This window comes from Ochotona curzoniae, unplaced genomic scaffold, assembly GCF_017591425.1.
Source record: "Ochotona curzoniae isolate NIBS_2020 unplaced genomic scaffold, NIBS_Ocur_1.0 contig_1302, whole genome shotgun sequence".
NCBI classification, from domain to species: Eukaryota; Metazoa; Chordata; class Mammalia; order Lagomorpha; family Ochotonidae; genus Ochotona; species Ochotona curzoniae.
The window spans coordinates 19,408,762-19,431,007 of NW_024465035.1; the positions used below are offsets into that span (position 1 = coordinate 19,408,762).

A 22,246-nucleotide genomic window follows, 5' to 3' on the forward strand; every position below is an offset into this window, starting at 1 on the left:
TTTCTAACAGCCAACAGCTATGCAGAACAGCCTAGAGGTCTCTGAGCCAAGTGAGCTGCCCATTGGCTCCCCAGTGCCCCTCCCCAGTCAATCCAGAGCCTCTGTCCAGCCCAGTGCCCCTTGCCCTCACCTAGCACATCCTTACCCCTGGCCTTCCTTCCCAGAAGAGCCCCCAGAGCTGCGGTGGTTTTGCAGTGGGGGAATACTGGGCTTCCACTGCCCAGAAAAGAGTTGTGCCCTTCCCGACCTCCATGACTCCCATTACCCTCAAAGCAGTCGAGAGAGAAAGACCCAACAAGTACCAGGTTGGTTCTAGGCTGGACACCTCATGTGACCTTGGACAAGTGCTTTGTGGGTCCTTGTCCGCAGCTGAAGGCAGTGACATTATCCCTGGGCATGAAAGTAAGGATCCTGGTTTGGGGACCCTCAATTCCATCTGCTCCTGGAAACACTGCAAAGCTGAAACCCCAAGAGTCTAGAGAGCACACCTCAGCCCTGGGTTCGAACCCCAGGGCCTCGGTTTTCCCTTCTTGAGTAGAAGCCACTCGCCCCCATGGCTGGGCACTGTACCATAGCAAGTGGCCTGCCCCATTCCCTCTGCAGGTCCTGAACCTCTTCCTGGCCTTGCTGCTCAGTTCCTTCAGCGCAGACAACCTCACGGCCCCGGATGAGGACGGCGAGATGAACAACCTGCAGCTGGCCCTGGCCCGCATCCAGCGGGGCCTGCGCTTCCTCAAACGGACCACCCGGGACTGCTGCTGCAGGCTCCTGCGGCGGCCACCCAAGCCCACAGCCCCTGCCATCCGTGGTCCAATGCCCAGCTGCGTGGCCTCCTCTGGCTCCCCACCACCCCCAGAGGCGGAGAAACCACCCCCAGCGCGCAAGGAAACACGGTTCGAGGAAGGCAGACGGCCGGGTGAGGGTGTCCCCGGGGACCTAGAGCCCGTGTGTGTCCCCATTGCTGTGGCTGAATCGGACACAGATGACCCAGAGGAAGATGAGGAGAATAGCCTGAGCGCTGAGGAGGAGACCAGCAGGCAGGTGAGCCCCAGTGTGTGTCCAGAGCACCTGCAGGCACAGGGACCCTCCCAGCCTGCAGAGTAGCTGTTTCTCACAGGTCCAACTAATTGGACAGGGAGATACAGCCGCACAGCAGTAGACTTGCTCATGGTCCTGCTGAGCCTGAAAAGAGCTCAGCGCTCCCTCCACCCTCACTCCAGGCCCCTCCAGGGTGGGATGTCTCAGTGACAGTACAGGTTCCTGACCTCCCATCTGGCCCTTCCCTTCCTCCCACTCTGGGACGACTTCAGAGAATTAAAAATAAGCATCCCCAAGACGGAGGTGTCGGAGACGGCCGCTATCTTATCTCCCAACCCGTTATTTTTAACACTTGGGACCAGGCAGACCATGCCACCCCCGCTCAGCTTCCCAGTGGTCTGAGCCAGGCTCTAGTGGCTTCCTCCCACCCCTAGGGTGTCAGTCAAGTGGGAGGGGGGGACCTGGCCTGGGCTAGCAGCCGTTGTCCCGCCCACTTTGTGGAACCTGATCATATCAAAGGCTCTGGACATAATCCTGGCTCCTCCCACCTCTCTGTGCTCCCAATCTTGACCCTTTTAGGCAGGATGGTGGGGCAGTGGCTATGGCAGCTGGGGGGAGGAGGGGAGCAGAGTCCTTGAAAGGCCACAGCCTGTAATTCTCTTCCATATGAAAGTGGGATCCAGCCACTTCTCCCTTCCTCCCTCTCTCCCTCCTTCCATTCCTTCCTTTCTTTCTCTGAAACCAGTCGACTCTGGCTCCCTGGGTGTATGTGTGTGTTTGTGCAGACTCATGAGGAGTCAGCCTGTGCCTCCTGGCTGGCTGGGCTGGGCACCATGGCCCAGATGCTCCATTGACTGCGATCAAGGGAGGGGAGATGTGGACTGTGCTGGCCAGGGGTCCTTTGGCCTGGACCCAGGAGGCACCTCTGCCCACTGGCCCAGGGGACCCCTCAGGGAGAGGTCCTGAGTGAGATGGAGATGGATGATGTGTCAGGGCCAGGATGGGGGCCCTGGAAGCCCTTGGGCTGGCTGTGTGGGTGCCACTCATGGGCTGGGGTCTCTTCAGCAGGAATCCCAGCCTTTGTCTGGTGACCCAGAGGGCGCCCCGGAGCCCCGGGTCTGGAGCCAGGTGTCCGAGATGGCCTCCTCCGAGGCCGAGGCCAGTGCATCTCAGGCCAGCTGGCTGCAGCAGCGGCAAGCAGAGCCCCAGGCCCCAGGGCACCACGAGGTAACACTGCCACCTCTGTCCCTGAGGCTGTAGGGGACAGAGCTCCTGTTGGGGGCCAGGGTGCATGGTCCTGGGCCCCTGCCTGCACTGGCTATCATAGAGGGAGGGTGGCCTCCCATCCCAGGTCCTGGCATGGGCCCCAGCAGCTAGCCCAGCTCCTCCCCATCCCCACGTTGGCCTTGTGTGTCAGTCCTGTTTGCCCTGTAAGGCTTGTGAACACACTGAGAACAAGTTCCTGGCCCAGAGCCCATCTGCTCCGCAGCTGCCCCACAGCCGAACCTGCAGAGTCCACGGCCGGAGGCTGACCAGCTACCACTAGGCTTTTCCTAACCATGAGGGGGCTTTGTGAGTAATCCACCGCTGTTAGCAGCACCCTGCTCTCTGGGCAGCTGCTGGGCAAGGACCTAACTGTGCCCAGGACCAGCATTGGCCTATGCACCCCAGGAGCTCAGGGTGATGAGGCTGAGCTGCCATTTGGCATCACTCCTCAGCCAGTGCTTGCTAGCTTGGCCCTCTGGGGAGACAGGCCACTTGGGGAGCATGATGGCCTGGGGGAGCTGCCATTCTCCTGATCGTGCATGCCAACCATGGACCTCCTCCCTGGATGGGCTGACACCTGCAGGAAGAGGCAGGGGCTCTCTCCTTGGGATATTGACAGCACAAGCAGCTGGGATTTTCCCAGGAGAAGGACTGCTTCATCCCACCTGCTGGGGCTCTGAGGACTTGTCCTCCTGCTTTAGTCAGCTCCAGTGCCTGGAAGGACACGTGGCACAAAGACCTCCTGTGACCTACTCCACGCCTGGCCCAGTCTGCTGCAGACACCCCAGCTCACTGCGGGGAAATGGGAGAGCACCCTCAAAGCCACGGATCTACCCTGCAGCCAGCCACAAGCTCTGCTTCCCCAGTTTCCACCTTTCCCCGCTGCAGACCTCAGAAACGGGCAGTGCATGGTCAGACCTGGGCACAGCCACTGGCACAAAGAGAAAAGATGGCAGCTGGAGGGCACACCCCCGGCGTGTCCAGCACCTGTCTGCACACAGCCTGAGCTGATGGAAAGGATTCACGATATGCCACAGTGGGTTTCAGATGGGATTCCTAGCAGCAGGGCTTGAAGTGGCACCTTCTGTGCAGGCAGCTGTCTACGGCCATAGCACCCTGAACGCACCCGATCTCGTCTGATCTCAGAAGCTAAGCAGGGTTGGTCCTGGTTAGTACTTGGATGGGAGACCGTGCAGGCAGCTTGTTGGGGCAGAACCCCCAGGGAGAACTGCTGAAAGGCAGGAGGCCACGAAGAGGCTACAGTGAGGCTTGTGGGCTGGAGCCAGCCTTGGCCTGATCGCTTCCAAGAGCACGACACCACCATGTTCTCAACACGGGCAAGGTGCTGGCTTGCCAGAGGAGAGCACTTCAGAAAATTGATCAATAAGCTTACATTAGTGCAAAAGACTTGCGAATGCATGTCTAGTTTCTTCATGATCCGTATCTCCCAGAAATGAGCCTCCTCGGATCCCTTTATCTGTCGATCACTGGATGGTGGCTGTCTTGAGTTGGGTCACAACCACGGGGACATTTGCAGGGACAGTGTATCCCTGGTGAAAGAATCTTTGGGAAGAGAGGCAGGCAAAGCAGCCAGTGCAGACAGGCCCTGGGCATGGGCATGCCAGCTGAAGATAGCAGGGTGCTAGCCGAGGCCACAGCCACACCTGCACTCCCATGCGACATGCATAGGGACCCACTGTGAACATACACCTCTCTGATGGCTTCACCAGTCAGAATGTGGAGGGCAGGACGGCAGAGAGACCACGTTCCTAGCACCTTCTATGCACGTCACACTGGCATGGGCCCATAGGAAGCATGGGCTGGCCTTGTTCTCTGTGTGTCTGCCCTTGCTATTGTGTGTGACCGCCCCCTGGCTCTGACTCTCTTCTGTGTCCTCTGTGTGTGTCCAGCTGTGTCCATGGCCCAGTGTGTGTCCACATTGCTGCCTCATGTTTGTTTTGTTCCTACAGGTGCACATGCCCAGTTTCCCCAGAGCCCCTTCAGCCCCCCTCCATACCCCTCACCATACACACACACACACACATATAAGCCCTGGACTCCACAGAGCCAGGAGCCTGGAGGTCTAGCCTTGCCTCAGCCCTGGCTGGCTCTGTGGCAGGTTCCTGCCCTCAACCTCAAAATCCTGCAATGTGCAGTGGAGGCTGAGGGAACCCTCAGATTCCCCCCAACTCCTGGGCTGGAGACTGGAGGCCACAGCCCCAACACACACCTTCATCCTTGTCACTGCCCACAGGTCCATGAGGACAGCTACTCAGAGGGCAGCACGGCTGATATGACCAACACCGCTGATCTGATAGAACAGATCCCTGACCTTGGCAATGACGTGCAAGACCCGGAGGATTGCTTCACCGAAGGTACCATACGCCCAGGTCCCAGCCTCAGCCCCACCCATGGGAGGGCCAGGAATACTGGCCAGACCCAGACGCCTGCCCTCCCTCCCTATCCATCTGTGACTCTGTGCTTCCTCCTTCACCTGCTTGTGACACAGAGGAGTCACGGGAAATCACCCTTTCTGTGTTGGTTGGTAGCACCATGGCATGACCCACCACAGCAGGCACTAGGCTAGCTTCTGCCATGCCCCCAGGCTGTAACACTGTGCCCAGCCCACAGTGGCCCCTGCTGAGGAATGGCTGTGTTTCATGAATGGCAATGTATTTAGAAGACAGTATCTTACACGTGACAGGCTCAGCAGTGGGGACTGCACCCTTCCCCAGACTCAGAAGGCTACGGGACAGGGTGCCCAGGAGCTCCCAAACATTGCTGCAGGGGAAGGCTCCCCAGATGAGCAGACTGCCCAGATGAGGCCATCTACCCAATCCCTGACCCTCAGACCACCTGCCACTGAGTGCATGCCTTCCCCCTGCCTGGGCAACATCCACAGCCCATTCTCAATGGGACCCCACTCCTTCCCTCACCATCCAACCTTCAGGCCAGCACATGGAGGGAATCAGAGGCCTTGGCTGGGTCTGACCTCCCCTGTCTCCCACAGGCTGTGTCCGGCGCTGTCCCTGCTGCGCGGTGGACATCACACAGGGCCCAGGAAAGGTGTGGTGGCGGCTGCGCAAGACCTGCTACCGCATCGTGGAGCACAGCTGGTTCGAGACCTTCATCATCTTCATGATCCTGCTCAGCAGTGGAGCACTGGTACCCTTCCCAGGGGATGGGGTGTGGAGATGATAAGCAGGGGAAGCAGAGCCAGAATCCATGCCAGGGACTCTGCCCACAGCAAGAATCAGCTCACGGGCTCTGCCTTCAGCAGGGAGCAGCTCGCTGAGCCTTATATCTAGCACCTTGTCCCAAGGGAAACGAGCAGCTCCTGACACCACAGCTGTCTGCTGGGACAGAGCTGCCTCCGGTTAGCCCCAGCTCGTATGGGCTGCCCTGTGAGGTCTGCTCTTTCTCAGCTTGAGTCCCCCCCACAGCCCTCTGTGCAGACGTGGAGTGACTTGCCTGAGCTCCCGCCTCTCAGAAGTAGTAGGTCTGGCATTCGAACCTTGGCAGTCAGATCCCAGGACCCCTTGTCTCCACCTTCCATTGGCTCCGGGAATATTTATAACACTGCCTTGTGAGCTGTAGGAGAGCAACAGGAAAATCAGCCCTAGTACTGACCAGCTGGAGAAACCAGTGAGGTTGGTTTGCAATAGTCAAAAGATGAGCGCAAGAGAGAATTAAGCACTAATGATACAGAACTGCAGGTGACGGAAGGTCAGGGGACCTGGAGGAAGCTTGTAGACTAGCTGTGGGAGATAGGGAGGTTTATAGATTCCAGGAGGAGCAGCCTCTAGAGAAACCCCATCTGGCCTCCAGGGGGAGATAGGACAGCCCTAGAGAGGGTTCTAGAAAGTTCTGGTGAGCAGGGATGAAGGATGGAGAAGCGCAAGGAATGGAAGCATTGAGTAGCACCTGGAGCTGGCAATTGCAACTGTCAGCTATCGTTCCAGAGGCATCAAGCACAATTTAACAATGTTAATATGCTTTGTTTTGAAACAATCACCTACAGGGGTGGTTAAGCCATGTGGCCAGGACTGAGGGAGAGATTTCAGCCTAGCATACATGAGCAGGCTGGCACTTCTCAGGGTAGACTGCCAAGCACTGCTGTTGAAACCACCATGTGGTTGTCAAGTGATGGAGGAAAAGAAGTCTGAGTGTTAAACTTGTTTAACAGAAAGCAAACCAGACCCCTTTCAAACTGCTGAGGGGAAAAGAAATTTTAAAGAAAATAGAGATTCTACTGCCAAAGATTTAAAAAAAAAGAAGAAGGAAGGAATCATAAAATTGGAAAACAGAGTAATGTAGAAGAGACAAGGCCAAACGTGCTTTAATAATAAATGTAGCTGGATTAAATTCACCCTTTAAAAGAAAAGGACTCCGAATGGGTTTTATTTTTTAAAAGTCACTTTAGCTCTATTGTATTCCCAAATGAGAGACCTGAAGCAAAATGACTCAGAATTATCAAAAGCCATATCAGGCAGGCACAAACAAATGATCACAGAAAGGGAGTGTTTTTCCCTAGCATTTCAAAAGGTCAAACTCAAGGTAAAAAGATTCAGGTAAGACAAAGATCCAACCCACAGCAAGAATATAATTGCAGTGCATACTTTGTGGGCTTGCCAGCCCTGAAACATACAGGCAAAGCCAGCGTAAGTGGGGACATGGGGAGGGTGACTGGAGTCCATGAGAGACATTTCACACCACTGTTCCAACAGGACAGTGAGAGAGGCTTACTAAACCTAATCTAGAACAACAAAAACAATAACTCACTGTTACACAGCACTATGTCCCAGACACTTTTTTTTTCATTAATTAATTTATTTTTATTGGAAAGTCAGAGAGGAGGAGAACCAGGAATATCTTCCATCTACTGATTCACTCTCCAAGTGGTCACAAAGGCCAAAGCTGAACTTATCAGAAGCCAGGAGCCAGGAACTTCCTCCAGGTCTCCCACATGGGTGAGGGTCCCAAGGCTTTGGGCCATCCTCAACTGCTTCCCAGGCCACAAGCAGGGAGCTGGATGGGAAGCAGGGCAGCCTGGCATCCTGGAGCATGCAAGGCAAGGACTTTAGCCGCCGGGCTATCATGCCGGGCCCTGCCAGACACTGTTCTAAACACTTTACAAGACTTCATTTGCTTAATTATCACAGTAATTGTTATGAAAAGTAACCAGTCTTACAGATAAGACAACCGTACACATAAGGAGATTGCTAGAAATGCCTAAGATAGATGAAGACTAAAAATTTTAAGTGTAAAATTCATGAATCAAACAAAATAGTTTTGCAGTAGATTTTTGAACGTTCAGTGACTAAGGGGAACCATTTGTGGGTAAACGATGATAGTGTACTGCAGATCAAATTATTATTCAGCTAATTCTTTCCACCCTTTATCTAGAAAAATAACAATAGAAGTAGAGGAAAAAAAATTGACTGGATTGGGAGGAAACTGAAATGTAGCAATGCTAGGAGTATTGCATGTATGATGCAGCCAAAGATATAATAAAGGGAAAATTAATAGACTTATTAAATAGAAGGTAAATAAATTTTTTTAAAGATTTATTTTTATTATTTTTTTATTGGAAAGGCAGATATACAGAGAGGAGAGACAGAGAGGAAGGTCTTCCATCCAATGATTCACTCCCCAAGTGAGTGCAACGGCCGATGCTATGCCGATCCAAAGCCAGGAGCCTCTTCCGGGTCTCCCACACGGGTGCAGGGTCCCAAAGCTTTGGGCCGTCCTCCACTGCCCTCCCAGGCCACAAGCAGGGAGCTGGAAGGGAAGTGGGGCTGCCGGGATTAGAACCGGCGCCCATATGGGATCCCGGGCGTGCAAGGCGAGGACCTTAACCACTTGTGCCACTGCGCCGGGCCCAAGACACAAATAAATTTTTAACCATAGACATTATAAAATGACTAAATGCCTTAAGGAAAACCAAAAAAAAAAGTGATTTGTAAAATGCACAAATTAATGAATTAGAGAATATGTAAAACTTATAGAACTTATAAAAGTGATATAATATTCCAGAACTGAATTCTTGACATTTTAAAGCAAGAAACAGATAAACTACTAGTTAATCTAATCTCATATCTCTAAGGATTGATTCTTTTCCAGTCCCAAAAAGAAAATATTTCTCTGAGCTGGCACTTTGGCTTACTGGGTAAAGGTAACACTTGGTTCGAGCCCTGGCTGCTCCACTTGTGATTCAGCAACTTACTAATGCACCGGGGGAAGCAAGGAAGGATGGGGCAGCTAGGCCCTGGCTGAGGCCTGGCCCCGCTCCTGCCCTTGCTGCCACTTGCAGAGTGAACAAGCAAATAGAAGATTCTTTCTCTGTGTGTGTCTCTCTCCATTTCTCTCTCTCCTCCTTCTTCACTCCCTGTAATTCTGCCTTTCAAATAAATAATTTTTTTTAAATACTGAGTTTTTAAAACTCAAGGATGCTAAAAGGAAAAAAACATAGGCCATTTTTAAGAACAGTGATGCAAACAAGTCACAAGTAAAATACATTTAATTTCAAAGATTAAATGTCCTAATTAGATGCTCTAAGCTGTCAGAATGGTGCCCAATTAAGAAACCTATTATACAAATGTAAATGCCCATACAGTCACCTCGGTGAATGCCAGGCTGTTGAAATTCTGGTTGAAAAAAAAAAAAGATAGAAATAAAATATTTTCTTTTTATTTTTTTAGGATTTTTTTTTTTAATTTGAAAAAGCAGAGTTACAGAGAAATGGCAAGGCAAAAGAGAAAGAGAGGTCTTCTGTCAGCGGTTCACTCCCCAAATGGTTATAGCAGTCAGAGCTGTGCTGATGTGAAACTAGGAGCCAGAAGCATCTTCCAGGTCTCCCATATGGGTATAGGGGCCCAAGAACTTTGGGCATGAACAGCGTGGCCCGAACCTGTTATAGGATGCTGGCCTCATTACCTTTCTTTATTTTAGTGAAGGATTTATTCTCAAATTCTCTCATTCTCATAAGTAGTAAATTTGAAACATTTTCATTAAATATAGTGATAAGAATCATTTGTTGTTGCTCATTATTTAACACTAGTCTTGAAGCACCTGCCAGTGTAATTTATTAAGAAAATTAATTCATGATATAAAGGTGGGCTAACCGAAGAATTACAGTCAATAAAATTAGTTGAATATTAAAAGCAGTTTAAAATAGTAAAAATATATCATTGTCTGCAGGTAATGTAATAAGCTAGAAAAAAAGTTAAAGCCTAATTAAAAAAAAACATATGGTCTAGCATAAAATAAAAATATAAAGAATTTTAGCTGTTATGGTTTAATACTAGCACCAACTGTTCAGTTTCAAATAATATTTATTGAATACTCTTCAACTTCCAGGCCCTTAATGCATAAACTATGAATAAATTTTGTAAGAAGTGTGCAAGTGTATAAATGTGGAAGTGATAAAAATGTTCTTAGGGTAAATGAACACAAATAAATTATTCTCTCGGGCAGACAGTAGACTGACCACTTACGTATTTGGCATTCGGTGCAGTGCGTTCATGGGAAAGTGTTGGCTTAAACCCAGCTACTGTTCTTCCGATCCAGCTTCCTGCTGGATCTTGCGGGCTGCAGGTGCTGGGTTCCAGGCCCCTGACTTCAGCCCAGCCCAGTCCTGGCTGTTGTGAGTGTTCAGGGAGTGAAACAACAAACAGAAGATGTTTCTCTCTTCCCTTCTCACATCTTTCTGCCTTTCAAATAAAAATAAATCATTTTAAGGACTATATTAGTCAATGCAATATCAATATTTCTTTAAAGGTTAATAAGCAAACCTTAGTAAGATACTTTTTTTAAACAAAAGAGAATTTAATTTCTTTTTTTGTTTGTTTCTTTGAGTTTTTTTTTTTTTAAGATTTATTCTTATTGGAAAGGCAGATCAGATTTATGGAAAGAAGAGACAGAAAGATCTTCCATCTGCTGGTTCACTCCCCAAATGACCACAGTTGCTGGAGCTGAGCTGATCCAAAGCTGGGAGCCAAGAGTTTCTTCCAGGTCTCCCATGCAGATGCAGAGTCCCAAGGCCTTGGGTCATCTCCACTGCTTTCCCAGGCCACTGGCAGGGAGCTGGATGGGAAGGGAAACCATCAGAACACTAACCAGCACCCATATGGATGCAGACACTTGAAAAGTATTTAGCCATTGAGCCATCATGCTGTGCCCTCCAACATTTTTCAGGGAAATTAGCAAGACAATGTAGAGTTTATCTTCAAAGTTAGTGTTCAAGAGAAAGCCACCGTGATGCAAGTTCAGGTGGGACAGCGATGGTTAGGATCTCGACCACAGAGAGATCTGAACAGAGTGAAGTAAACAGAATTGCAGTATATGATGAAGTTGACTTTTAGTCGGTGAAGTCGATCCTTTAAGATTTATTTTTATTTAAGAGGCAGATTTTACAAAGAGAGAAAAAGAACTGTCATCTGCTGCCTCACTCAGCGTATGGCCACAATGGCCAAAGTTGAGCTGATCAGAAACCAGAAGCTAGAAGTTTCTTCCGAGTCTCCCACATGGCTGCAGGGCCCTAAGCACTTGAACCATCTTTCTTTTCACTAATTTCCCAATCTAGCAGGGAGCTGGATCAGAAGTGGAGCAGCCAGAACTCAAAGCAGTGCTCGTATATGATGCCAGTGCTGCAGGCAAAGGGCTTGCTTGCTAAGCCACCATGCCACGCAGAAAATGGATTCTTAATTTAGTGGGACAGATAGACAGCTACTCGGAAAACATTAAAAAGCTCTACTTGGGCTATGTAAACATCATCTATAATAATAAAATGTGTATATGTTTTTTTAAAAAAGCTATGCTTCACTCCTTATCAAAATGTATTAGATGTTTATTTTCTTACTGTACTATATGAAGTAACCGTTTAACCTAGCAGTTAACTGCAACTCCCATATCCTGCTGTCTTGGAGCCCTGAGCTCCATTCCCGGCTTGAGCGCCTGACTCCAGCTTCCTGCTACCAACACGCTGGGTGGGCAGTCAGAATGACTCAAGGCCGTGGCTTCTCCCTTCTGGGACATCTGGATTGAGTTTCAACTCTTTGCCACTCCTGTCTCTGGCTCTGGTCCAGGCTGAGCCAGTGTAGCTATTTAGGGAATGAACCAGTGAATAAGAGCTCACTGCCTCCTTCTTTCCTCTGCTTTTACCTATATAAATAAAGCTTAAAAATAAAATCATATGCAAACCAATGACATGACACAGTTTAGTGGGGGGAAAAAAGATGGTTTTTTTTTTCTAGTCTGTCTTAACATAATACTAAAGATTTTACTGAATGAAAGTAATATGAGAAATAATATTGGTAAGTGACAGTAATAAATGCAAATAAAGTGTAAAGTTTCCATTCTGTTCAAAAAGATTTAAAGGTACAACAACAAACTTAGAGCTGAAGTTCCGCAATGGACCAGATGCTCAAGAAGAAAAACAAGCAATGGTTATGAACAAGTCTTTCACCAAAGAAATGCTGCACACATTTCAGGAAAAGATGCCAGCACCACTAGTAAAAAAACAACAACAACAAAAAGTTAAAATGTAGGGAATCCCAATTTTTGCTCATTTGGAAGAGTGAGAATGAGAGACAGCTTGTGTTGGCGGAGCCATAGGGCTGGAGTATAAGCCAGTGTTCTCTGGGGATCCATTCCCAGCCCCTCCCAAAAGCATGCCTTTGCCCCAGTGCCAGAAATGTATGCAACTTGTATGCAGCCTGGAAAACATAGGTAAGACTGTATATTCACACTGTTCAGTGGGAAAAAATTTCAAAGTAGGCTGCATCTTGTAAAGTCATGAAGAGTGGGTGTGCACACAGCAGATGTAGCGGTCACCTGCTGGTTAGCGGTGCTTAGTTTAGTGTCATGAACCCGGGGTGCCTTGGGCTTTGTTCTTCACTATAATTTCCATCATTTCATTTTTGTAATAGGAGGCATCTATTGTTACAATCAGAGAAAATATATACCTGCTTATTATCTTGAACAAAAGTCCACATTGGGTCCCTTTGCCCACACTGACCCAGCAGGCCATGCACAAGGCCACGTGCATCCCTCCAGCAGGGCATCCCTGGGTAGTGAAGTTCCTGGAGGCTTTCAGATCAGGCAGGGAGATGCAGAGGGCTCAGAGTGTGAGGTGATGCCCGGCTGAGGAGCTGCCGTATACACTGTGGCTGGAGAGAAGCACCGGGAGGGGGAACAGGTCAGAGACAGGGAGAGGGCAGCTGGCAACGGTGCCGTCTCGCTCTTGCTCAGAGACAAGCAGGCTGACAGAGGCAACTTCCAGTGTTTCAGAAACCCTGGGCTGCTAGATTCCGAGAATGGCAAGAGATATCACCTTATCTAGCCCTACTGTCACCCTCATTTCTTCAAAATTCTGCCATAGATTGACTCTCACTGTTTTCTGCTCAGATAAATGTATCATAAGGGAAACTCAATTGCTAATTACTACTAATTATTACAGAATTAAGATACAAAATTAGTGATTAGAAACCAATGTCACTTGCTATGAAAAGTAGATAGTTGTTAAAGTAGATAGTTGTAAAAAGTTGTGAAAAAGGGAGTGGAAAGCAAGAGTTTCGTGTGGTTTCCAACAGAGAGCTGAGGACAGAGCCTACACGCCCCCTCTCCTTGTTAAGATGGGGGATTAGCAGCTTGTAGGAAGGTCTCAGAGGTGCACTAGCCCAGAGTTGGGTCTGCTGGGTTGCAGGAAGGAAGAGGCATCCTCCCAGTGCCACCTGCCATGTCACCCAGGACCACTGTAGACTACAGTAGGGCCCACTAGGGATGCATCACCTTGGCAGGTGCACTGACCTCAGCTAATATTGACCTTGGTAGATTTCTCCCCTCTGTTTTCTGCCCTCCTGGGGGCAGCAGGGACAGGCTGGAGGACGCATAGCCTGCAGTGGGCAGCAGGCAGGCTGCAGTATGCCTTGTCCCATCTTGACCACAGGCCTTCGAGGATATCTACCTGGATGAGCGCAAGACCATCAAGGCCTTGCTGGAGTACGCCGACAAAATGTTCACCTATGTCTTCGTGCTGGAGATGCTGCTCAAGTGGGTGGCGTACGGCTTCAAGAAGTACTTCACCAACGCCTGGTGCTGGCTGGACTTCCTCATCGTGGACGTGAGTGCAACCACAGCCGGGAGCAGGCCAGTGGGCTCACAGCAGGGGGCAGGTGACCGCACAGGGCAGATGCTCGGCTGTTATACAGAGGTTGGGGAAGGTTCTGGGAGGGAACAACAGGAGACCAGGTCTTACCATCATAAGCCTCCATTTGCAGGTGGAACAGGAGAACCAAATCCTCATGCATTTTTGTGGGGAGATAAACCAAGAGCAGAAATGAGAACCAGGGAAGGAAGTGTGCAACATGCCTGCCAGGCCCACCAGCACCTTCCATGCCCACCCAAGAGGGATGGATGGAGAGAAGGTTGGTGTAGGGATGCTGGCAGGCTTAAGGAGAGGTGCCCTTCAGGAGGAGATTGGGGTGGGGACAGCCAGGAGCTGTACACGTTGGCACAACTGCCGTGGGCTGTGAGTACTGCTTGCTCAGGCTGTGTGTCTTCAGTTGGCAGAGGATGTTGGAAGCCCAAGCCTCTGGCACACTGCTGGGTGCCAACGAAGGTGAATATGGGGTCTGGGCAGGGGTAGGGAACCTAGGCTCATTGGGGCAAGGCAGAGTCACAGCGGAAAGTTCTGGGGTGGGAAGGGTTTGCCAGTGCTAGGGTTGGCCAGCGCCTCTGAGCTTGGCACCCAGCTCTGTGTCCCTGCAGGGGCTGCCATTCCTTTAGTGACACTCAGAGGCCCGTGGCTAGGCCTTGAAGCTGCAAAGGATATATGGAGACACACAGACCCAGGTCCTTGAACCACCAGTCCAGGGCCTCTGTCTATCACCCCAAGTGGCCAGGAGGGTGCCGGTGCAGGGGGAGAGGTGCCAAGGTGGTGGGGGTAGGACCCTTGAGGCCCTTGGCAGCCCAGCCCCCTCATTGAGAGCAGTCTCCCTGGCCCGCAGGGGTGGTCCACCTCCAAACCCCTATCACCTGCCAGTGGGGAACCCTGGGGTATGGCAGCCAGGGAGAGGGACCCATGGGTGCTGCATTGCTGGGGCCTGAGGCAGCAGCAGAGATGGCTGGCCCCAGGCAGCCAGCACTAGTAGGGTATAGCCTTCCCACCCCAGGCACACTTCCTTGTCCCCTCCCAGCCCCATAACCCTCACAAAGGTACTTTTGAGCTTCAGAGTTGGGAAAGCAGCTTTCCAAATAAACAAGCATTTTTCTTTTTTAAGTAAATATTCCTGAGTGTCCATTATATGCAGACACTACTCGTGCACACAGGAATGAAGGCACTGCAGATAGTAAACTTCTTGTGGGTTTATATCCCTCAAGCAGGGGTCACAAGCCATTGAACAAAGGGGATAAGGAGGGAAGGAATGGGAGAGGCAGTGACCTACTGAGATGAACTCTGAATGAGGGGCTCAGCCGGGCAAGCATCCAGCGAGGTGTTTAGCCAAGGCCCTGTGCTAGAAGTACACCTGGCTCGCTGGAGGGACTCCAAGGAAGGAGACAGGAGGCTTGTGCCAGGTAAGGCTGGCAACATCTTTGCAAGCACACGGGCTCTCCCTCGGAACACGATGGGCAGGCACTGGAAGGCTTTGGGCACCAGAGCATCGAGAGCTGACTCAGATTCTAAAGGTGCTGCCCAGCCGGGAAGGCCAAACCAGGGCAGTACAGATGCCAGCAGGAAGAAGTCATAGGAGCCCTGGCAGTTACCCTGGGGGAGAGCTGACCACAGCCTGGCCAGGATGGCGGCAGTCGGTGTGGTGAGAAATGCCTGGGCTTCTGATGGGTTTTGATGGCAGAGCCAACAGGAAATCCTGATAGGTTAGACATGGGGTGTGAAGGACACAGTAGCCAGGGCAGCTGGCTGGGAGGATGGGAGGGAGACCAGCTGAGCATCTGGATCAGGCTTTGGAAAAGGACTGAAATGTGATGCACCCCCTCCCCAGGAGTGGGGACCCCAGCTCAGTCCCCTTAGGGGTGAGTGTGCTTAATACAGCGGTAAACCCAAAGTCTTCCTGCCACCAATGTTTTTGCTGGCTACTCCTTCTGTGCTTCCAATGCTGTGGTGATGACAGTGCAGGGAGGGTCAGGCTGCCTGCCTGTGATCCTGGGCCAGAGACAGGCAGCAGCGGAAGGGGGTAGATGCCCATGGAGCTTTAGAATAAAATCTCACAGGGAGATGCTCTGGCAGGGAGGGAGGAAAGTCTCCTCTTAGAGATACTGGTTTGCAACAGGCTCTGGGGGTGTGTCTCCCCACTGTTCTCTGCCTCTCCTCTGGGGAGTGTTGAGCAAGCCCCAGCATGTGACTTGAAGGACAGCTGATAGGGACCAAGAGCCCCAGCATCAGTGTTCCTCTCTGCTCCACCATGGCTGCAGGGTAGCTGGGAAACTTGGTGCCCTCACTGTAGTGGGTGGTGAGGCTAGTACAGTAGGCTGTCAGGAGCCTGGCCTCATGCACTCCGCAAGGCTATTGGCCACCTTCTCTACTCTGCATCTCCATTCCTTGTCCTCCCCTCTGCTCTGCCCCCGACCCACCCATGCAGGTCTCGCTCATCAGCCTGGTGGCCAACACTCTTGGCTTTGCTGAGATGGGTCCCATCAAGTCACTGAGGACTCTGCGTGCACTACGGCCCCTGAGGGCCTTGTCCCGATTTGAGGGCATGAGGGTAAGTGGGGCTGTCACCTCCCAACCAGGAAGTAGGAGGTGGGAATGGCAAGAGACTAACCCCTCCTGCCCAAGACTCAGCTTGCTGACCAAGAGACTGGGGTCTCCACTGAGTATGGTCTCAAGTCCCCCAGGGGAGGTCCCCAGAGGTGGAGAGCTGCAAGAGCCCCCCTCTTTGAGAGATCAGCCACCCCAAACCCCACCACCCCAGGACCTTCTGCTTCTGCTGCATTCCTGCTACCACTGGTCAACCACATCCTCTGCCTCCCAGACTGCTCCCCCCATGTGTCGGAGCAAGGGCCAGTGTAGATGGCTGGATAGGAGCAAGCAGTGCCCCCACACCATCAACACTGGCAGCACAGAGCTGGCACAATGCCAGCTGTGTGATGTTCCTTGTATGGACCTGTGCGTGCTCGAAGTCATCAATTTTTCTCCGAAGAATGCAAGCACAGGAGGCCAAGGGAGAAACCTGCCGAGGAAAACCTTAGCCATGGCACACACACCCCAAAAACAAACGTGTGTGTATGTTGTGGCTGTTGTGCAAAAGGCATGCAGCTTTGTGCAGCCTCAAAAGGCACTCCTGTATGTCCTGATGACCCAGCTCCCCATCCAACAGGCATTGAGCTTCACCCACACCCCAGCGTCACCTAGAAGCAAAGCACCCACAAGTGAATTACCCTGATTGAGTTAAAAGCCTCCTTGGGAGCAGGGAGACACTTCCCTCCTCCTGCTACCAAGTGCCAGGAAGGCCTGGGGTGTGGCCACCTGCAACAGATCCAGCCCGTGGCAAGTTCTTGGGGTGTAGCCTTACCCTGCAGGGGAACCCTGAGAGCCATGTCTCCCATGCTGCTCCGTGGCTCTCTGTGCCTCATTGGACACCTGAAAGCTACACTGCCCACACCGGATCCTCCCCTCCCCCAACGCCCCGTGGTACATACATACCTGGCTCAAGGACATTCAGGGTCATGGTCCCTGAGTGCTCTTGTGAGGGAGGCACCTCCTGGGTGCTGGTGATTTAGAGGAAGTGTTGTAGACTCCAAAGCCCCTCACTGAGGAGCACCCTTGCCCCTGTCTGGCTCTGGTACACTGAAGCCATCATCACACACTCAAGGCACAAGATTTCCTGGTACAGTCGCCCATCCTGGGGGTAGCAACCCCAAAATCAAGGAGAAATCATGCAGAGAAGGGAAGAGCTAGCGGAATAGCCAGGAGACCTTAAGTCTTGGAGATGTATTTTTGGCAGATCCTGTCCCATTGGGTAGCTGGCATGGTCAATCAACAGTGTTGAAATTCAGACCTCGAAGGCAAGGCCATGAAGGGGAAGCTGTATGTCCTGGAATGTTATGGAATTATTGAGACTTTCAGGATGAAAAGCAGCATTGTGTGTTTTCTCCCTGCCCACTGTGCCCAGAGCCTCTAGTCATGAACGTGGCTTCTCGTATGACCACGGGACTCCCCACCCCTCAACCACCTTCAGGCGGGGGAGTTCCAGCAGTGAAGGGGTCCCAGAAGGGGCCTGTGCTCTTGGCACCTGCAGGAGCTGAGCCCCCTTCTCTGTCCACTTGAGGTGGTGGTCAATGCCCTGGTGGGAGCCATCCCGTCCATCATGAACGTCCTGCTCGTCTGCCTCATCTTCTGGCTCATCTTCAGCATCATGGGCGTGAACCTCTTCGCGGGGAAATTTGGGAGATGCATCAACCAGACAGAAGGAGACCTGCCACTCAACCACACAGTCGTGAACAACAAGAGCGAGTGTGAGTCCTTCAACGTGACCGGCGAGTTGTACTGGACAAAGGTGAAAGTCAATTTTGACAACGTGGGAGCCGGGTACCTGGCCCTCCTGCAGGTGGTAAGTCCCAGAGACAAGGGACTTCCTTCCCACTGACTCAGCTGTATGTGCCTCCTGAGGGGGTGTTGGGGGGAGGGAGACAGGGCAAAGCACACTACCTCTTCCCAGGAGGGGCGTGGCTTCCAAGGAGAGGCAAAAGGGTACTACTGGGGGCCAGACTCTTTTGAAGCGCCCAGATGTTCAGTTCTACAGTAGATGATCCACAGCCCACAATGGGATAGGATTTTGCCAAGAATACAAGGGACAGTACACTGGGTAGCTGGTTTCTCCACTGAGCTCATCTCTAAAGCTTTTTTCTGCCTCTTCCGGCAGCCCAGGCAGGCAGACAGTGAGGCCCACACCAGTGCCCTGTCTTCTGCAACCTCCCCTTTTTACTCCTTGGGAGTGGTGTGCTAGAGCCAGCTGGTGAGCTGATTGTTAGCATTTCCAGAAATTCTGCACAACTATAAAATATCAAAGTCCCTGAACTTAGAATTAACTGACTGATATTAACACAGAGGTAGGTGAGGCATACCCCAAAGCTCACCGTGACCTTTTATGACCTCTCTACTTTTGAAGTCATTCATGTCAGTTGAATCTGCAAGGTGGAATTGTATCCGCCATGGTCCTAGGCATCTCTCGCCAACACTGTGCGAGGAAGCAGTGCATGGGAATTTAGCCCTGTGGGAATATTTATACCAGAGAAATTGGCAGGGAACAAGGGATTTGTGGTCCCTCTGGAAAGCCGGTTGTTGACTGGTTAGCAACACACCATTGGCAAAAGGTGCTTAAAATTAAGCATGGGGAAGGTTGGAATTCTTTCACAAGGCCCTGGGGCAAAAGGCACCTGCTCTCCCAGGTGCATGGTCTGGGGGTAGGCAGATGGGCTCAGGGCTCCCTCTTAAAGAGGAACAGAGCATCCAGGTGCCACTGTTTGTCCATGTCACCCATCACCGGAACCTTGAGGTGTTATAGACTAGACTATCCATAAGAAGGGCAGCTGCCTTTCTTAGGCCACATCAGAATCTCATCCTCGTAGCTACCTTGGAGAGCTGCCCAGCTGCTTCTCTGCTCCCCAGCTTCGGTTCCTTGACTGCCCACCATTTGGACACTAGTGAGGGGTTGGGGTGGGGCCCTTTCCCAGCCTCTCTGTCCATCCAGCAGCCCTTAGCAGCTTAAGCAATGAGGCAGAGGCCAACGGTTCTCTCCATGCTGTCCTCTTTCCCCAGGCAACGTTCAAGGGCTGGATGGACATCATGTATGCAGCTGTAGACTCCAGGGGGGTAAGTGCCATGCGGGCCTCTTCTCCCATTCCCCCCGAACAGCCACCTGGAAGTCAGGCCAACAGGTGCAGGCTTGCCTGTGTTATTCTGGGGCTGTGCTACCTTGAAGTACTCTAGGGCCAAGGCCTACACGGTCAACCAGTATGTTCAGAATTGCCAACTAAACTCACCAGAGCTTACTCAGATCTTAACCCAGGAGGGTGAGTGAAAGCAAGAGAAATGTTGATTAAGTTTTCTCTTTGTCCCTGTGCCCCACCCCATCACCCTGACGGACTGAGAGGGGACCCAGTGGGGCAGAGACTGAAGCCAGACACACATCCCATATTCTCCTCTGCCACCTTCGACCTGTCCCTCTCTCCTGGCCCAGCTATGCACATGTGGGCATGCGTGTGTGTCTATGCACATACACACACACACACACACACACACACTCACTCACACACACACACACACACTAGGAAGGTTCCACTGAATGAATGGACACTCCCTAGCCAGCTCTGCCCTTTCCACAGCCCATACCCATCGGCTCCCAAGCACACAGACCATGTGACCTGTCTGTCCATTGGCTCTATCCCCACCAGTATGAAGAGCAGCCCCAGTGGGAGTACAACCTCTACATGTACATCTACTTCGTGGTCTTCATCATCTTCGGGTCTTTCTTCACCTTGAACCTTTTCATCGGTGTCATCATTGACAACTTCAACCAGCAGAAGAAGAAGATACGTAGAGGGCAGGCTCCCACCTGGGTGGGACAGGGCAGGCTGGGGCCTCTTCTGCTTCCACTGGAACTGAGTAGGGAGAGAGCTTCACCCTGTAAGAGGAAGGAAGGGGATTGGGCCCTGCTGCCCTGAGCAAGGTTGGAGTGAGGGGGTAGCCTACCCATTTATGTGTGATTGGGGTTGTGGGTGGAGCCTGTGTAAATGCCCAGCATCCCACCTGCCCCATCAGAGGGGCCTTGCCTGGGATGCAAGACAACCTAGTGAGTGAGCAGAATGATAGCAAGATCACGTGGCCAGGGAGAGCTCAGGGTAGATGGGCCCAGAGACTCTGGAAACACAGGTGTAGGGGGAAGTCTCTGGCAAGGAGAGGGACCCTCCTTCTGCACCCGGAGAGGAAGTGAGGCAGCACTCGACCCAATTCTCTCCCCGAGACACTGTTCATTCTGGGGCCTTTGGGGCCCCCAGGATGAGTCTGTGTCTGTCTCTGCACTTAGGGGGCCAAGACATCTTCATGACGGAGGAGCAGAAGAAGTACTACAATGCCATGAAGAAGCTGGGCTCCAAGAAGCCTCAGAAGCCCATCCCCCGGCCCCTGGTGAGGCAGGGCCCTAGAGGGAAGGCAGGGGTATAACCTGAGGGTCCTGGGAAGCCCATGACACCAAACAGCAGCCTTCAGAGCTTCTCACAGTGTCTCAGTTCAGCCAAGTGGTACTCTTGGGTATGTGACATGCAGGCGTGTGTGGGACCCTGCATGCCCCCCGGGAACATGGATGCCATGAGCGTGTCCCCTGCTATCTCTCCTGGGTGCAGGTGGGCAGCCTTCACAGCATTGTGCCATGCTGGGCGCCTGTGCTGTCTAGTCACCTATGCTGTCTAGTCACCTATGGGTGGGGCCTGGAGGAGCTTTTGGGCCCCTACTAGACTGGTTCTTGGCCCAGTTGGCCCACCTTTCAAAAATAGACGTGTGTGTGTGTGTTTATAATCTCTCTTCCCACAATGAGCTGGGCTGATTTACAACTGAAGACACAATTGAATGTAGTTAGGAGGTTGAAGTCACTTCCATAGAGTACAGAGGAATTACATCGTTTTGAGGGCCAACACAGGTATGAGGATTGATATTGACTTGACCTTGAGCCTTCAGCCTGCAGCAGCAGCAGTGTGCCAAGCACATACATACAGGGTAGGGGGCATCTCTCGGGAGACAAAGTGTGAAGGTGATGACTTCAGGGTGGCCTGTCCCTTGTGCCCTCCTGCAGAACAAGTACCAGGGCTTCATTTTCGACATCGTGACCAAGCAGGCCTTCGACGTCACCATCATGTTTCTCATCTGCCTGAACATGGTCACCATGATGGTGGAGACAGACGACCAGAGCCCTGAGAAGGTCAACATCTTAGCCAAGATCAACCTGCTCTTCGTAGCCATTTTCACGGGCGAGTGCATCATCAAGATGGCTGCCCTGCGCCACTACTACTTCACCAATAGCTGGAACATCTTCGACTTCGTGGTGGTCATCCTCTCCATCGTGGGTGGGTACGCAGGCTCTCTGCACAGGGAGCTCCCCAGGCCTGGCCTCTCCTCCAGCTCTGGGTGACTACATGGGGCCAAGTGCAACACTCACCCATCACTCATTCTTGTCTGCCTCTCTGTCTCTCTCTCTCTCTCCCTCTCTCTCCCTCTCTCTCCCTCTCTCTCTCTCTCTCTCTCTTTCTCACACACACACACACACACACACACAACTCCATTCCTGGCTCCTGCCTTCAGGGGCCCTGAAATCCAGCTCTCTCTGGCTGCTTGAGGAGCTTTAAGTACAAGTCTTGGAAGGAGAAAAGCCCAAGTGCCATGGCAGCTTCCTGCCGTTCTGCAGGAAAGCCTGAGCTGCAGGCTAACAGAGGGAGAGGTTGAGGCACATCCCCTGGAACTGGTGATATAGGAAGCCCACTGGGGTTGAAGTCATGGCTGCATGTGGAACATTCTAGAACCTGACCCCCAAGGTGTGTACCAGACATTTTGGGACATCATTCACCCTTGTGCAGATCACCTACTTACTAAAATCAGCAGTGACGAAGGAGTAGCAGGAACAGGATCCTTACCCACATCTCTTAAGGCAGAGCCTGCTTTATAAAACAGTTCAATTGATACAAAATTCTGTAACATCCACAACAAGTTCACTTGAGATTCACTTCAAAGTCTCAGGTCAGTGGTCTTTAATGTATCCATGGAGCTGTCACTGTTGCCATCTTTGCCTCCCAATCCCAAACACGCTCCAACTCCAGCTTTCCCCTCTCAGCCACTGGCAACCACTTAGCCAAAATGGTGAGTCCAGCATGGCTGCACCATTCTATATTGCTGCAGTCAGTCATGGGGTAGGACGCCAGTCCACATTACCGACAC

The 22,246-nt window shown here is 51.7% G+C and overlaps 1 protein-coding gene across 15 annotated transcripts in view; it reads left to right on the forward strand.

Moving 5' to 3' along the window:
- Positions 1-22,246, forward strand: part of SCN5A (sodium voltage-gated channel alpha subunit 5) — a 61,244-nt gene that overhangs the window by 35,500 nt on the left and 3,498 nt on the right. For 3 of the 15 annotated variants that reach the window (XM_040965528.1, XM_040965520.1, XM_040965515.1), the window contains exons 16-26: positions 604-1,041; positions 2,104-2,265; positions 4,559-4,679; positions 5,315-5,469; positions 13,253-13,426; positions 15,903-16,025; positions 17,592-17,873; positions 19,082-19,135; positions 19,717-19,854; positions 20,345-20,449; positions 21,111-21,381. In XM_040965528.1, coding sequence (XP_040821462.1) covers positions 604-1,041; positions 2,104-2,265; positions 4,559-4,679; positions 5,315-5,469; positions 13,253-13,426; positions 15,903-16,025; positions 17,592-17,873; positions 19,082-19,135; positions 19,717-19,854; positions 20,345-20,449; positions 21,111-21,381 — 2,023 coding nt within the window. Of the gene's footprint in view, positions 1-603; positions 1,042-2,103; positions 2,266-4,558; positions 4,680-5,314; positions 5,470-13,252; positions 13,427-15,902; positions 16,026-17,591; positions 17,874-19,081; positions 19,136-19,716; positions 19,859-20,344; positions 20,450-21,110; positions 21,382-22,246 lie in introns of all 15 variants that reach the window. The other 12 variants (XM_040965627.1, XM_040965617.1, XM_040965607.1 and 9 more) reach the window with 6 other exon arrangements.